Below are 13890 nucleotides of genomic sequence, written 5' to 3'. Positions count from 1 at the left end.
GGTTCAAGGTGGACAGTGATCAGGGTAAATAGTCTCAAGCATTTACCCCACATGGATATTAATTTCTAAGTATGGCATGACATGGAAAAGGTTGGGAAGCATTGCCCTGGCCCAGATACCCCCAACAAATTAACCTCATTGCTTTTGCCTCCCAGAACTGCATACCTGATGAACACTGCTTAAATACAGAAAATCCTGTTATCACATGTAAAAAACAAAAACAGAGGGAAGAAATAGTTTTAAAAGCATTCCCTAAAGCCAAGATTATTACAGGTGAAAACAGAAAAGACAAGTGGAAGAGATCAGGAAAGAGTAATGAAAGAAGAAAAATAATAGTTATCACTATTAAAATTCATTAAGCCGTTATTATGCCCCAGGAACTGTGCTAAGTGTTTTGTAGAGATTCTTCACACAATCCTTTCTGGTAAATACTATCATTTTCCCTATTTTGCAACACCTAAGCTAAACCTTAGTGTTGCCATTTAACTCATCCAAGGATATACACCAAGTGTATTCTCATAAAAAGCTACTATAAGAATTCAGGGAATCTGACTTCCCATCAGGCTACACTGAAATGGGATCATGATAGCATAATGGAACAGAAGTCAGGAGAGGAAAAATTACTCAAGAACTAAATGATAACAAATACAGCCAAACTGTTCAGAATAAAGACTCTCCTTGTAGAATAAAGAACACTTGGGGAGGCTGGGTGGTTCAGTCAGTTGGGGGTCCGACTTCGGCTTAGGTCATGATCTCACCGTTCAGTTCATGAGTTCAAACCCCTTGTCGGGTTCTGTGCTGACAACTCAGAGCCTGGAGCCTGTTTCATATTCTGTCTCTGTCTCTGTCTCTCTCTCTCTCTGCTCCTCCCCTGCTCATGCTCTGTGTGTCTCTCTCTCAAAAAGTTAATAAACATTAAAAAAAAATAAGAAAAAAAAGAACACTTAGTAATTTGAAGGTAGTGACTTTACAGACTGGTGGTAAAATTGCAGTATACTTTTTGAGCCAGGCATGAGAACTGGCACTTTAAACTGATGGATTAGGGGCGCCTGGGTGGTTCAGTTGGTTAAGCATCTGACTTCTGCTCCGGTCATGATCTTGCAGCTCGTGAATTTGAGCCCTGCATTGGGCTCTGTGCTGACAGCTCAGAGACTGGAGCCTGCTTCAGATTCTGTATCTCCCTCTCTCTCTCTGCCCCACCCCCACTCACACTCTGTCTCTCTCTCAAAAATAAATAACTGTTAAAAAAAATTTTAAACCGTTGGATTAAAAAACATCTAGCAAGATGGGTATGAATAATTTATATTCCTCCTTGAAACCTAGAGCAAAGATGGATCAGGGAGGTAAACATCTGTTGTTTTTGGTGACTGCATCCTTTTCCTGTTTGCACTCATATTCCTTTATTGGTAGTATCTCTGCCACAATAGTCTGGTGAGATATTAGGATTGCTACCATCTCTGCTAAAAGATAGGCCAAATTTATTTCTCCATCCAAGGAATTCAGTCCCTGAGCTGAGGGACAAAAAAAGTGAAAACCACTGCATATCTATACAGTAGGGTGGAAAGAAACTTCTGTTTTGGGTTATCTCCTAAGCTGCTTTTAGTTCCTATCTATTATCCAAACCTGATTCTTTAGTTACTCTTTGACTTTTTGAGATATAAATAAATGAATGAATGAATGAATGAATAAATAAATAAATAAATAAATAAATAAATCCCTTCTAGTTTAAGTTAGCCAGGGCTGTTTTATGAAACCATGTTTTATGGTTACTATTTCAACCAAAATAGTGAGTGATACAAGCAGTAACCTAATTCTTTAATATTAGAAGGAAGCAGGAAAGGAAAAGTATATATAAGGAGATAGATGAGGGATGTCATTTCTTTCTTTCTTCGAGGGAGGGAGGGATGTTATTTCCTTTGAGAAACCTAATGACTATTTTCCCTAACTAAACATTTATTTTCTTAGTCTAGTCAAACCTATTCCATTTATTAAATATCTGGGTGCAAATACTATGCTTAGTCCTGGATGAAAAATAAGTAAATTGCCTCTGCTCTCATAGAGTTTCTCTAAGTTCTCCATCAACTTCATTTCTCAATGATCCTGGACATATGAGATTGGTATATCACTGATACATAATCACCTTGACATTTTGGCATTTGACCTGAAAGCCAAATTAACATTTTACAGTATTTTAAGTGTACGGCTAAACATTTTGGGAAGGTTAAGTTTCATCTGTGCAAAGAATATCAATTCTTTAAGAATGTATACTTGTTAAATATATTTCCAAGCTCTGAGTCTTTGTATAAAACATTCAATATATACTACCTAGCTGAACAAATGATGCCAAACCAGGACAATTTGTACATGTTGAGAAAATTCCACTTCCCAAGGATGCATAAACACATAGAATGGAGTCCCAAAAAGGCAGAGACTTCTCGCATCTTGAGCCCTGCTAATTCTCACCATAAGGCCCACCACTGACACAATTTAAGTGCTCAAGAGTATTTACCAAATAAATGGCAGTGAGAAAATATATAAATGTTAAATAGTGAAAGCATTCCCTATTTTTGCCTAAAATGAGTGATTCCTATTGATGTCTTATGATTTTGCAAGCTTCTTGTAAGTAACCAGATGGGAAAGATATCATTACCAATCCCACATCCATAATTCAATAATGAATTGCTCCAGGAGGAATTGAGGTAGAAATATGTATGATTAGATTAATAGAAGTTGCTGTAAAATAACACTACTCCCAGACTGTGTCTAGCAAATCAAGAAAACCTTTGGAGGAGGGATGGGAAGCAGGGAATTGAGGTAGGATATTAAATTATTTGAGGTAGGATATTAAATTATTTAATATAGGATATTAAATTATTTATTAATAATCAATAAATGCCAAGGTTAACTCACTTTTTAAAAATAAAATTTGAGACTTTTAATAGTCACAAAACTCATGTTTTAAACAGAAAGATACTGTGCATATAATATTCACTTGTTTTTTGTTTGAAAATAAGCTAGCCATCCTTATGTACAGTATCACTTTAAATTGGTTACTTTAAATAATCACAGGAAGCAGGATGGTAACTAGGCATGTTGGAAAAGTTCAGACAGAGCTAGGTTTCAATGCAGTTTTGCCATGGCCCAACCATGTGTCCTTGGACAAATTATTTAAAATAATGTTAAAAAATAAAATAAAATAAAATAAAATAAAATAAAATAAAATAAAATAAAATAATTATTAAATTAAAATAAAATTAAATTAAAAAAATAATGTTTCAGTTAGAAATTAAGGTTATTTTAAAGAAAACTAATTTTGTGTCTTAGCTTATTGGTATAGGAACAATTAAAATTAAATTAATATTGTGTAATTACTAGACACTAGGTATTAATAGTACTTGCCTTTTATTACTTTTTCATAGCATCCTGTGTGTTCTTCATTATAACAATTGTTTGATTAGTGTCTCTCTGCTCCTCTAGTCTATAAGTGCCATGGAGGAAGAAATGTCTATTTCGCTCACAACAGATCCCCAGTGCCTAGTTATTCGCAGCTGAATAAATACTGACTGCCTAAATAAAGGCCAGCATACTAAATTTCATGCTCATCTCCACTATATAAAGTACCTTTCTTTCCCCATTTTTAATGAGATGTTACACTGGAAAGGTTAAGTGACTTGCTAAAGATCAGAAAGGAAGAAAGGATCAGGATTGGAATCTGAGCCTTGGTCTCCTAATATACCATATTGAATACAAAATGAAAAAGCATCAATGCCATGGCATGAAAAAAGAAATAATTTCCTGCTTTTAAGGCAAGGACCATTCTTCACAAAGTTATACCAAAATTGCTTATAATAATTGTTTATAATAATCAACCTACATGCTAAAAAATATTGACCCTACAATTTTTTTTCTTGCTTTATAGATTTTACTGTGACAAGAATGTCCTACAGAGAGAAAGGAAATCTAAGTATTAATGGAGATGTTCATTCCTCCTTATTCTATCAATAAGAAGCAAATATAATTAAATTGCTAAATCTTCACCATCTATAACTATATAAAAAAAAATAAGAATGCTCAACCATTAGACAACTACTTATACAACGCCTATCATATGTTGTACATAATATTTAGCACTTAGGATATAGCAGAAGATAAGACAGACAAGGAGCCTCTTATCATAGAAACTGGGTATTTTTAATATTAGGAAGCCTACTCTTTCCTTTGTATACATTTTCCAATTTCTACTGAGATAATCTAATTGTTCTTTGGAATATTTTCAGCTTCCAACTTAATGTTATTTCTAGTTACATATTCATTGTAACTGAGTTAGATTAAAACAAAACAATTTGGAAATTTCATGGAGTTCAAGTATTTTACAAATAAAATATTCTCCTCATAAATGTTACCATATAAGAGTTAGGGAAATGATTTTCACCCATTCTTTCCCGTGACACAAATAAACTGGCACTGGTGTGCTGTGACAAATACTTTTAAAGTGGGGAGGCAAAATGAGCATTCACCAAAATAAATAATTCACCAAAATAAATAATTTCATCCCATAATCTGGAAGCAAATATATGAGTTCTGAACATTGCCGAAACACTGTCAGCAACAATCAAGCTTTGGACATCAGGTAGCCAGCTAATTTTAGGATTTGAACTGAATGAATATATTAGATGCTGGTTAAAGAGCACAGTTTTCCTAAGCTATAGTTCAGAATTTGGCTTTTAACATACACTATGTTAGTGAGTTATCCAATAGAATCATACCGAAAAGTCTGTACTCTTCTGAGCATTATAGAAATGAAGACAGAAAATCAATGGCAATAAACATTATATATAAGATTTATAAAAGCAAATTATAGAAGCAAAATAAAAACATAAGGATCATCCCAAAGTTATCATCAGGCCCATAATTTACAAGTATAAGAAATATAATACTCAGGGTACTCTGGACTTTCATAGGACTATACAGATAGCGCTAAATAACAGATAGTGAGAAAAATAATTTCTGCTTCAATCTTTATATCAAAGTCTTCTAATCTTTATATCAAAAACAAAGTCTCAGTTTGGTGGTAATGTCTTTAACACCTCACGAATATTTACTTACTTCCACTTTAACAGAAAGTGGACCTGGATTCACTGGCTTTGTGAACCAATAGTACCCACCTCAAATAATGCGATTTACACCAGTGGTTCTCAAATGTTTTGGTCTTTTACATTCTTAAAAATTATTCAGGATTCCAAAGAATTTATATTTATGTGAACTATGCATATCAATATTTAATGTTAATTAAACGTAAGAAACTTTTAAAATATCATTTAAGATAAATCCATTACATGTTAACTTTTTAATGAAAAATATATTGTCAAAAAGAAAACCAAAAAAGTGAAAAAGTCACACTGACAGACTTTTCCAAATCCCTTCAATGTCTGGCTTAAACAAACAGAACTACATAGAAAAAGATAAACTGCCAGGTTTTCATATTTTCTCCTGCAATCATTTCCAATGTGTTTGGTTGAAATATATGAAGAAAATTGCTGTTCACATAGATATGAACTTGGAAAAAGGAAGAGCATTTTAATAGCCTTCTTAGATACTACTGCGTAGTTTGTTTTTTAATACTACACCAAAACTCCACAAGAGGTAAAAACTACTTAGTGCTTCCTCAGCACTTTTCTTGGATGGATCCTTCAAAGAGTGAAGCCTTGGCTCTGTAAGTCAACTCTTCAGAGAGGGAGTAACCAACGAAGCCACTTTAATCATCTTACAGATTTTCAACGTTGTAAGTCTTATTACAGATTTGTTCTAACTCAATCTTACTACATGGAATATTTAAATATTATGATTGATGCCATAAAACAATTTACATCAGTAATAAAAGAATGTATCAAATGAAGGTTATTATCATAATAAATGTCACCAATTGGATTATATCATTCCTTTGCAACTTTATAAGGCATTAAGTAGAATAATAAGTGGCAATCAATCATCTACTTTTATTCATAACCTGGTATTTACAACATAATGACCTGGTCTACTTAATCAAAAGTCTGATCATATGTCAGACCTAGACATCTTGTTAAAGGGGAAAAAAAAGGGAAAAAAATTCAAACAAAGAGTGGAATTTACAATCCTGGATTATCCTTAGACCCCGTGGGACACTAGATAAATCACTTTACTCTCCTGAGTCATCTTTGTCATATTTAAGGTGTTATTTAAGTCATCATTTCTGTTCCAAATCTAATATTTAAAGAACTCCACAATCTAGCATTCTATAGTAAGAATAGGCTCAAAAAATTTATTTTGTAAATTTAAACTTTTGAATGACTTAGAACTATTATTTATAGATGAATTCATTTTAGAAAGGATTTTTCAGAGGGTGAAATATCAAATTTATCCACTTACTAATTCAAAATTTGGTATATTTAAAGTCAGATATGTTTAGTTTTGTTAGGTATTAAATAATTACTCCAATATTAAAAGTGACTATATTTGCCTTTTTTTTTTCCTTTGCCACATAGGAAAGGAAATGTTACCATGCAACTGATAACATTGTGCATTTAAATACTTTGTGCCATGCAAAATGAATGCTGTTTCTGACTAATGGGGTATATGACATAGATTGAAGCATACCAAATTGTTACTTTTCCAGGTCGAAAACAGTGGAATGCAGGAAACTTCATATAGTATAAGCAAATTACTTAAGGGAAGATTAAAGACCAATAACAAGAAAATGCTGGTAAGGAATAACTTTTCTTCTTTTAAATTTTATGAGATAAAATATTCATAAGGTTTTTCTGCACTACTATTATTCCAAATAATAATGATTTTCTAGTAAGTAACGGTACCGTACAAAGAACTCTAGGACTCACAGACGCTACTAAATAGGAATCCTGCCCTTAAGAGGTCTGCATTCTGATAGGCAAAATGAAAGTACGCAACAATATATAAAGCAGAAAGACAGAAGTATTACAAGATAGTGTGGTCAAATACAAAATTAGTTCCTAAGAGGAAAGCATGCCCTTTGAACAAGGTAAAGAGATTTGGAGGTGAGGTATTAATTTATAATTTATAAATGAAAGCGAGTAACTATTTGGTTGTTTAACTTCTTAGGGTACATAGGCTTTTAAAGACAACCGTCATGATCTCAGGCAGGCACCCTTGATAATGGGGGCAGGGAGGAATAACACCAGGTCAAAGAAATCTGCCTTGCTAGGTCACCAGGCAGCCCATCTTAGGCCTGCAGGGAAAGCTCACTGAGGCTTTGCCTCACCTGACCGTCCTGACGACGAAGTACACCAGCACCGCGCCGCTCACCACCATCAACACGGTCAGGGCCCGCTGGGTCATTGGCTTGTCACCGGGGTTGGGGCTCACAGCAAGGCTGCCACCCAATGAGTCTTCTTCCCCGGCCTTCCCTCCTGAGTCTTCTGACCCAAGTCCTGCCCGGGGGCTGCTGCCATTGCCGCCCTCAGAGCCCCGCGGCCCTTTAGCTTCTGCGGGAGCGCGGCCCGTGGACTGGGCAACAGCGGGACCCGGAGGCACGGGCGACAGGGTCCGCGGCCCGCGGTCCGGAGGCCCGGGGTCCGGCGCGGCCTCGGCCGCCTGCAGCAGCACAGCCAAAGGCCCTCCCAAACCTGGCAGCAGTAGCAGAAGCAGGAAAGCGGAGATCAAGAGGGGACTGAGGCAGCAGTTGCAGTGCGGGGCCTTCATCGTCCCCGGACGGTCCTCTCACCACGCGGGAGCCGCCAGGCTCGCCGCCCTGGCTCCAAGAGGAACCATGGGCGCAGTGGAGAACGAAGAAGAGGTGACCAAATCGGGAACTGAGGCCCAGCCGTGGCAGGTGGTAGGGGCAGCAACAGCGGCAGCGGCAGCGGCCAGGAAAACCGGAAGTTCGTACATCTCAGCAGCCAGTGATACTACAGACGCTTTAGGTTGCTAACAAGTAGGGCAGGCGCGTCCAATGACGTCAGGCGCGCCTGGTAGTCTGCGCACGCGCTTTGCCAGGACAAGGGCAAATCTTTCGGTTTCGTCACAGGTAAGAAAGTAAACACGAAAGGATGGTGTAAAGTGTGCAGCAAGTCTGCTTGGGAAAACCATTAGAAATTGGAAGCTCATAATTGAGGTCCTTGGTGCAAAACTGCAGAAACACAGCTAATCATTGATCAGGCGAGCTTTACTTTGCCTCAGCTCAGGTACAAATTACGGTCATGTTTCCCACTGTCTCTAAGACCCTGACTTCCTTTCCTTAGTGCATTTACTTTAGAAACTTGGGATTGTAAATTCATTCTCTGCCTTTCTGAGATACAAATCCTTTTAAAAGTTCTTGCCAGTTTTACAACCAAAGGCTGTATTTCTTAAGGAACATCTTTTTTGAAATGTGATCAACAAAGAAGACAGCCACTCTAATAAGTCCCAGGCTCTGTGGAAGGGTAGGAGAGCCTAACTCAGGCAGGCCCCTTGACCAAGTTCTAAAACTACCTTCTGTCACAAAACTATGAGAAAAATTAACCACTTCCCTCCGGGAAGACCAATTAGTAAACACAGGTGTTCTGTGATGCACCCTACCTCAGCTTTTAAAATCTCCAGCTGTTTCTGAGGACTTGAACTAGAATAGAGTTGTGCGATAATTTTGAGTAAAATCTTCCTTATCTGTTTAACTTTGACATCAGTAATATAGAATGTTGGTTTGAGCAGATAACTATAAACAAAAGAGGCCGGACCGCAAGCCAAAGTGAATATTTGTTCTTATTTAAAAAACTTACTTATTCAACAAATTGATTAGAAATTCTACTCCTTGATTAGCTTTGTGGTAAATTATGTGTATCGGACAATAGACAAATAAGATTGGATCCTTGCTCTTATAGCAAGTTCAAGTAGAGGTAACACAATGAGCAGTTGCATTAATTCTGAATTCTGAAGTGTTACAAATGACAAGTACAGATCTAGGGTAAAACTTTTGTAAAGGGCTTTTGTAGGTAGTGTAGATAGGATAATATCTTTTAGCCACTTGGAAGTAACAGAGTAATGCAATTGCTCCTGCCTGGTAAAATTACAGGGACTAGACATCTTAATTCTCGGTTGCAGTGTGAGGGAGAGCATTAGTGACACACCCTAATTTTAGCTTTCAACCTGGCACTTATCAGTAATAAAATGGCTGTTTGGATTTTCTATCTTCCTTGATTCACAATTTTCATCAGAGTCGTATATAGAAGAGTGTTGGTATTATATGCTCTCCACCACCTCTCAAAAACCTCCAGTATACAACACATCAACCCCCCCACCCCCCAAAAAAAGGTATCATCTTTACTTCCTTAAAATATATCATTTTACCAGTGTGTACTTTATTTTGATTTGATGGCATTATTCTTCTCCAAGATGCTCAAGTATAAAATCGGAGTCATCCTTTACAATTGGTTTACCATCTGCAGCAGTCTTTGCCAGTAACTGGAATATACAAAGTACTAAATAATTTAAATAGCAGAGTCAAATTATTGTTTCTAAATGATTAGAGTATGTCATGTTCTGATTTTTTTTCCAAATATTACTCTCAGCCACCTGAATCAGAATCTGAAATGGAGTATGTTTAAAATGCAGGTTTAGGTCACTATTCCAGAAATTCTGAGCTAGAATTCTTGGGATTGGGGACAAGGACCATCTGCATTTTTACTAAGCTCTCAGAGTGATTTTCATTTGCATTAAAGTTTAAGGATCTTTTTCCTTTCCCTTGCCACATGCATCCAGATGTTGTCAAATCTTACCCACTTCCCTCTCATCTTTTTCATTAATTCTTTTTTGTGCTTCTGACAGGGAATCATTTTTTTTATATTGCTAGAGCTATTATGTTGGTTTTTTGGGTCCCAGCCCTTTTTACCTTTAATTAAACTTTATGTACTACTGCTGGGGTAAACTTTCAAGCTCAGATCTCTTTTAAAATAACAACACCAAGTATATTTTTACCCAGAGATTTTTAGTCCTCAACAACAGTGAGGACTGCAAACCAGCTACAAATTATTGTGTTCTTGGAAGAACACTATTATTTCCAAAGCATAATGAAAAAAAATATTTTCAATTTCATCACAGGAACTAGGAGCAAGTTTCCCGGGAGAAAGTACTATATTTTGCTTGTGTATAAAATGACAACTTGAGCCACACATGTCTATTTAAAAAACATTATATAATTATACCAAACTATATAATTAGTGTTTCTGAATTATCACTATTAACAATAAAACTACATGTTCATTTCCTTGTTTTCACTTGGCTTGTCAACAAGTTGTGCCAACCAATAGAGATTTAGAAACATATAAGTGAGAAAAATTCTTATAACAAAGAATTTATATAAACTTACTTAAGTTAATATGCATAATGGGAAAAGGTTGCCATTATTCTGATATATCAAGGAATACCTCAGCTGACCGACAACAGTCTTCCATGAAAATACAGTGGCCTGCTGAGTAAAGTCTAAAGCCTACAGTCTGGTATTGAATAATGATACTGAGTACTAATTAAGTATCTATTGTGTACTAGAACTCATATTATCAAATGTTAAGCTATTATGTGTTTAATCCTCACAAAAAGCCATCATTATTCCTGTTTCGTAATTAAGGAAACTGAAACACAGGATCATCATTTGGGTGAAAATCCATTTGAGTGAAAAAGAGCTGGGGAGTCTAGCAGCAGAGGGGGGCTATTTCCTCTTACATTTTTATCTTCTCCTAATTAAGAGTTTCCAATTTTTGACCCTAGCTTATAGTCTCAACCAGCTTGGTCTCGAATCAGTGCTCCATAACCAATAGCAAAAAGATCTCAGTGGCATACAGCAAATAGGCATTTATTTTGCACATGTTTGATGAAGCTGAGGTTGACTAATTTAAGCTGACCTTGTATAGGCTTGGTTCCAGGCCAAAGACTGAGTTCACTTTTACTCCAGGCACCTCTCATTCTGGGATCTCATGGCCTCCTGGGTCATGTCCTTCACAAGTCTAAGATCAGAACTTAACGAAGCAGAATGGGTGAGTGGAAAGGCAATAGGCATAATTCTCAAGGAGACAATAGGCATAATGAGAAATGAGGAGCCATGTGCATCTTTTTTTAAACCAAAACAACTGGTTACCACAAAGTCCTACCTTATGCCCTTGACATGCATTTCATTGGAAAGAGATGTGTTACATGGGCACTTCTGACTTTCAGGAATCTGGGAATTTTAATATTTAGATGGATGTTTTCTAGTCTCTAGCCAAATTGTATTTATGCTAACAAAGAAAAAAAAAGAAAGTTTATATTGATATGTATTTCATTTTTAGTTCAATGTAATGGCAAGCAAGGCTCAATAAGTGTTCCCTAGTGTTAGAATCTCCTTGTCCACTAAAATGATGGATGATGGGAGGATGGCTCAACTGTAATAGTCATTCATAGTCATATCTGACTGAAGGAATCTCTTACCTTTTAAGGGGCAGAAACTTCCATATCAGTGGATTGTCTATATCCTGAAATCCAAAAGTAAACAGAGTCCAATTGTCCAGAAAAGAGAATATGAACTGATTACATAACCAAGAGGCCAAGAGAATTTACTGAAACCTAGAGTATAAAGGCAGAATTGGAGTGTCAGTTAGACAACTAAAGAGCAATAGTTCAAGAATAAGGGAACAGTGCTATTGGGATAAGCACAGCATAACCAAGTAGGAACATGAATAAATGTTAGAATTAAGTGTCTAAAAGAAAATTACCACACTAATGGGCTATGGTTCCTGAGAGGAAAGAAAAAGGTGAGCCTACAGTTGCTCTGGACCTCTGTTTGGGGAAAATTTCCCAGCTCCAATGCAGTAATCTGAAATTCAGTCAGAATATGGAAGTCTTTCTAATCTAAGGAGGCAGAGATGAATGAGAGTTTGAAGTGGTTGGAATCTGTGGGGCAGGGATTAAGAGAAGGAGTCTGTAGAGTTATGTCATTCATATGAGGGTTCCCCATAAGTCCTTTACTGAGAGCTGGGCTGGACAGCCACAGGCATGGCCCCTCAACGCTTATAGGAGAGTGACTGCTACAGAGGTGAGAGCAGAACAGAGATGTTAAGACATTAGAGTGCTGAGGACCTTGAAATTTTGGCCCAGACATACTGAATAGACCTTAATAACTCCTAACAACATGGAAATCAAGTTGAGTCACTGCTGAATGATAAAGGCCACACCCAGATAAAGGCCCACTCCAACAAAGCTTAAAACCAAGGCCTAATATGATTCTTAGAGGACGCAGAGTTTGGAGTTCCAACCTCTTCAGTTTAGAGGGATTTGGAACATAGAAAATATAGCCTCAGGAACAGAGATATAAAGATTCAAGAAAAGTGAACAGAACCTCATGATCTTAAGGGACACTATTATATGATTTAATATGTGCATTGGAGCTCCAAAAGAAAAATCAGAATATAGTGAGGCAATAAACATTTTTGAAAAATGAGAGCAGAAAATGTTTACTTACAGTGCCAAGAGGATCACATCAGAATACAAAGAAAACTACCTTTAGGCATATCAGACTCCTATAGACAGTCACCAATATCAGAATCCGAAATAGAATATCTTGAAGGGAGATATATAAAAAAAGATGCATTACATTCAAAAAACAATGATAGAAATGAAGGCATACATTTAATTAGAAACAGTGTAGACTAGGAGACAAATGTAATGACATCTTTAAGTTGCTAGAAAAATAAAACAGCTATTAATCTTGAATTAAATAGGTGATAAAATTAGCTTCTAAAATATATGGTAAAATAAAAATATTTTCAGGCAATTGAAATACAGATGCCATTGTATAACATTGGGTCAAAAGTGTACAAATATTAGGTTACAGCAAATAATTACCCTTCAATAAACAAAATACATTTTTAAAAATCTCTTCATCAATAGGGAGTAAATAACACAAAACTATTCCATATGATATAATCTACAGTAGTTAACCACAACTGCATTATTGGTTTTCATTGGACACAAATTGGCATATCTAACTTCTCTGCCAGGCTTTATAAAGAAGAATAGTAAATAATGACAATGTGAGCTCACATATGGTAAAGGTAGAAAATCATTGCTATAAAAATAATGTTACTGCAAAAATTCATGATCTTAATTTTACCTAATTGTATCTGAATTCCATATGTCTAGTGTAAATTTATCCTTAAAAAGTTCTGCCAAACAGGTAAAACAAGAATGTCTAATTGTGCAGAATTCATCTGTATTATGTACTAACAAATCAGAGTCTTTTTATATCATTTTACACAAAATTGTTGCCTTCCAAAGTACTCCTTCCAAATGGGACAGTGTTATATGAGTGAGATTTTAATGTTTCTAAAATTCTCTTTTCTAAAGACTTTTAAATTGAAAGATAACCTATCGAAATGAGATTCATATAAGAATGCCTATTGGATTCAGTGCAGCTTGAAGTTAAGCTAGGATTTCAAAATATTTGAAGCTTAGAAAACTGCTAAGTGCTTGTTTTTTATAGCACGGAATGGGTTTAAAGATTTTTTTTTTAATCATTTGGGAGGGATTTTTTTTCCATTTATTTATTTTTATATATAATTTATTGTCAAGTTAGCTAACATACAGTATATGTAGGGTGCTCTTGGCTTTGGAAGTAGATTCCTGTGATTCATCACTTACATAAAATACCTAGTGCTTATCCCAACAAGTTCCCTCTTCAATGCCCATCAGCCATTTTCCCCACGACCTCCTCACCCCAATCAACTCTCGGTTTGTTCTCTGTATTTAAGAGTCTCTTGTAGGGGTGCCTGGATGGCTCAGGTCATGATCTCTTGGCTTGTGAGTTCAAGCCCCCTGTTGGGCTCTGTGCTGACAGCTCAGAGCCTGAGGCCTGCTTCAGTTTCTGTTTACCTTTCT

At 36.2% G+C, this 13890-nt stretch overlaps 1 protein-coding gene across 2 annotated transcripts in view; it reads right to left on the bottom strand.

Annotated features, from left to right (window-relative positions):
* Positions 1–7919, bottom strand: part of FAM174A (family with sequence similarity 174 member A) — a 37338-nt gene extending 29419 nt beyond the window's left edge. For both annotated transcript variants that reach the window (XM_047877626.1, XM_047877634.1), the window contains exon 1: positions 7274–7919. In XM_047877626.1, the coding sequence (XP_047733582.1) occupies positions 7274–7713 (440 nt within the window). In that variant the 5' untranslated portion in view covers positions 7714–7919. The remainder of the gene's footprint in view (positions 1–7273) is intronic.
* Between the last annotated feature and the right edge of the window lie 5971 nt (positions 7920–13890).

Source organism: Prionailurus viverrinus, chromosome A1, assembly GCF_022837055.1.
Source record: "Prionailurus viverrinus isolate Anna chromosome A1, UM_Priviv_1.0, whole genome shotgun sequence".
Classification (NCBI taxonomy): domain Eukaryota; kingdom Metazoa; phylum Chordata; class Mammalia; order Carnivora; family Felidae; genus Prionailurus; species Prionailurus viverrinus.
This window is presented reverse-complemented; position numbering and strand designations above follow the sequence as displayed.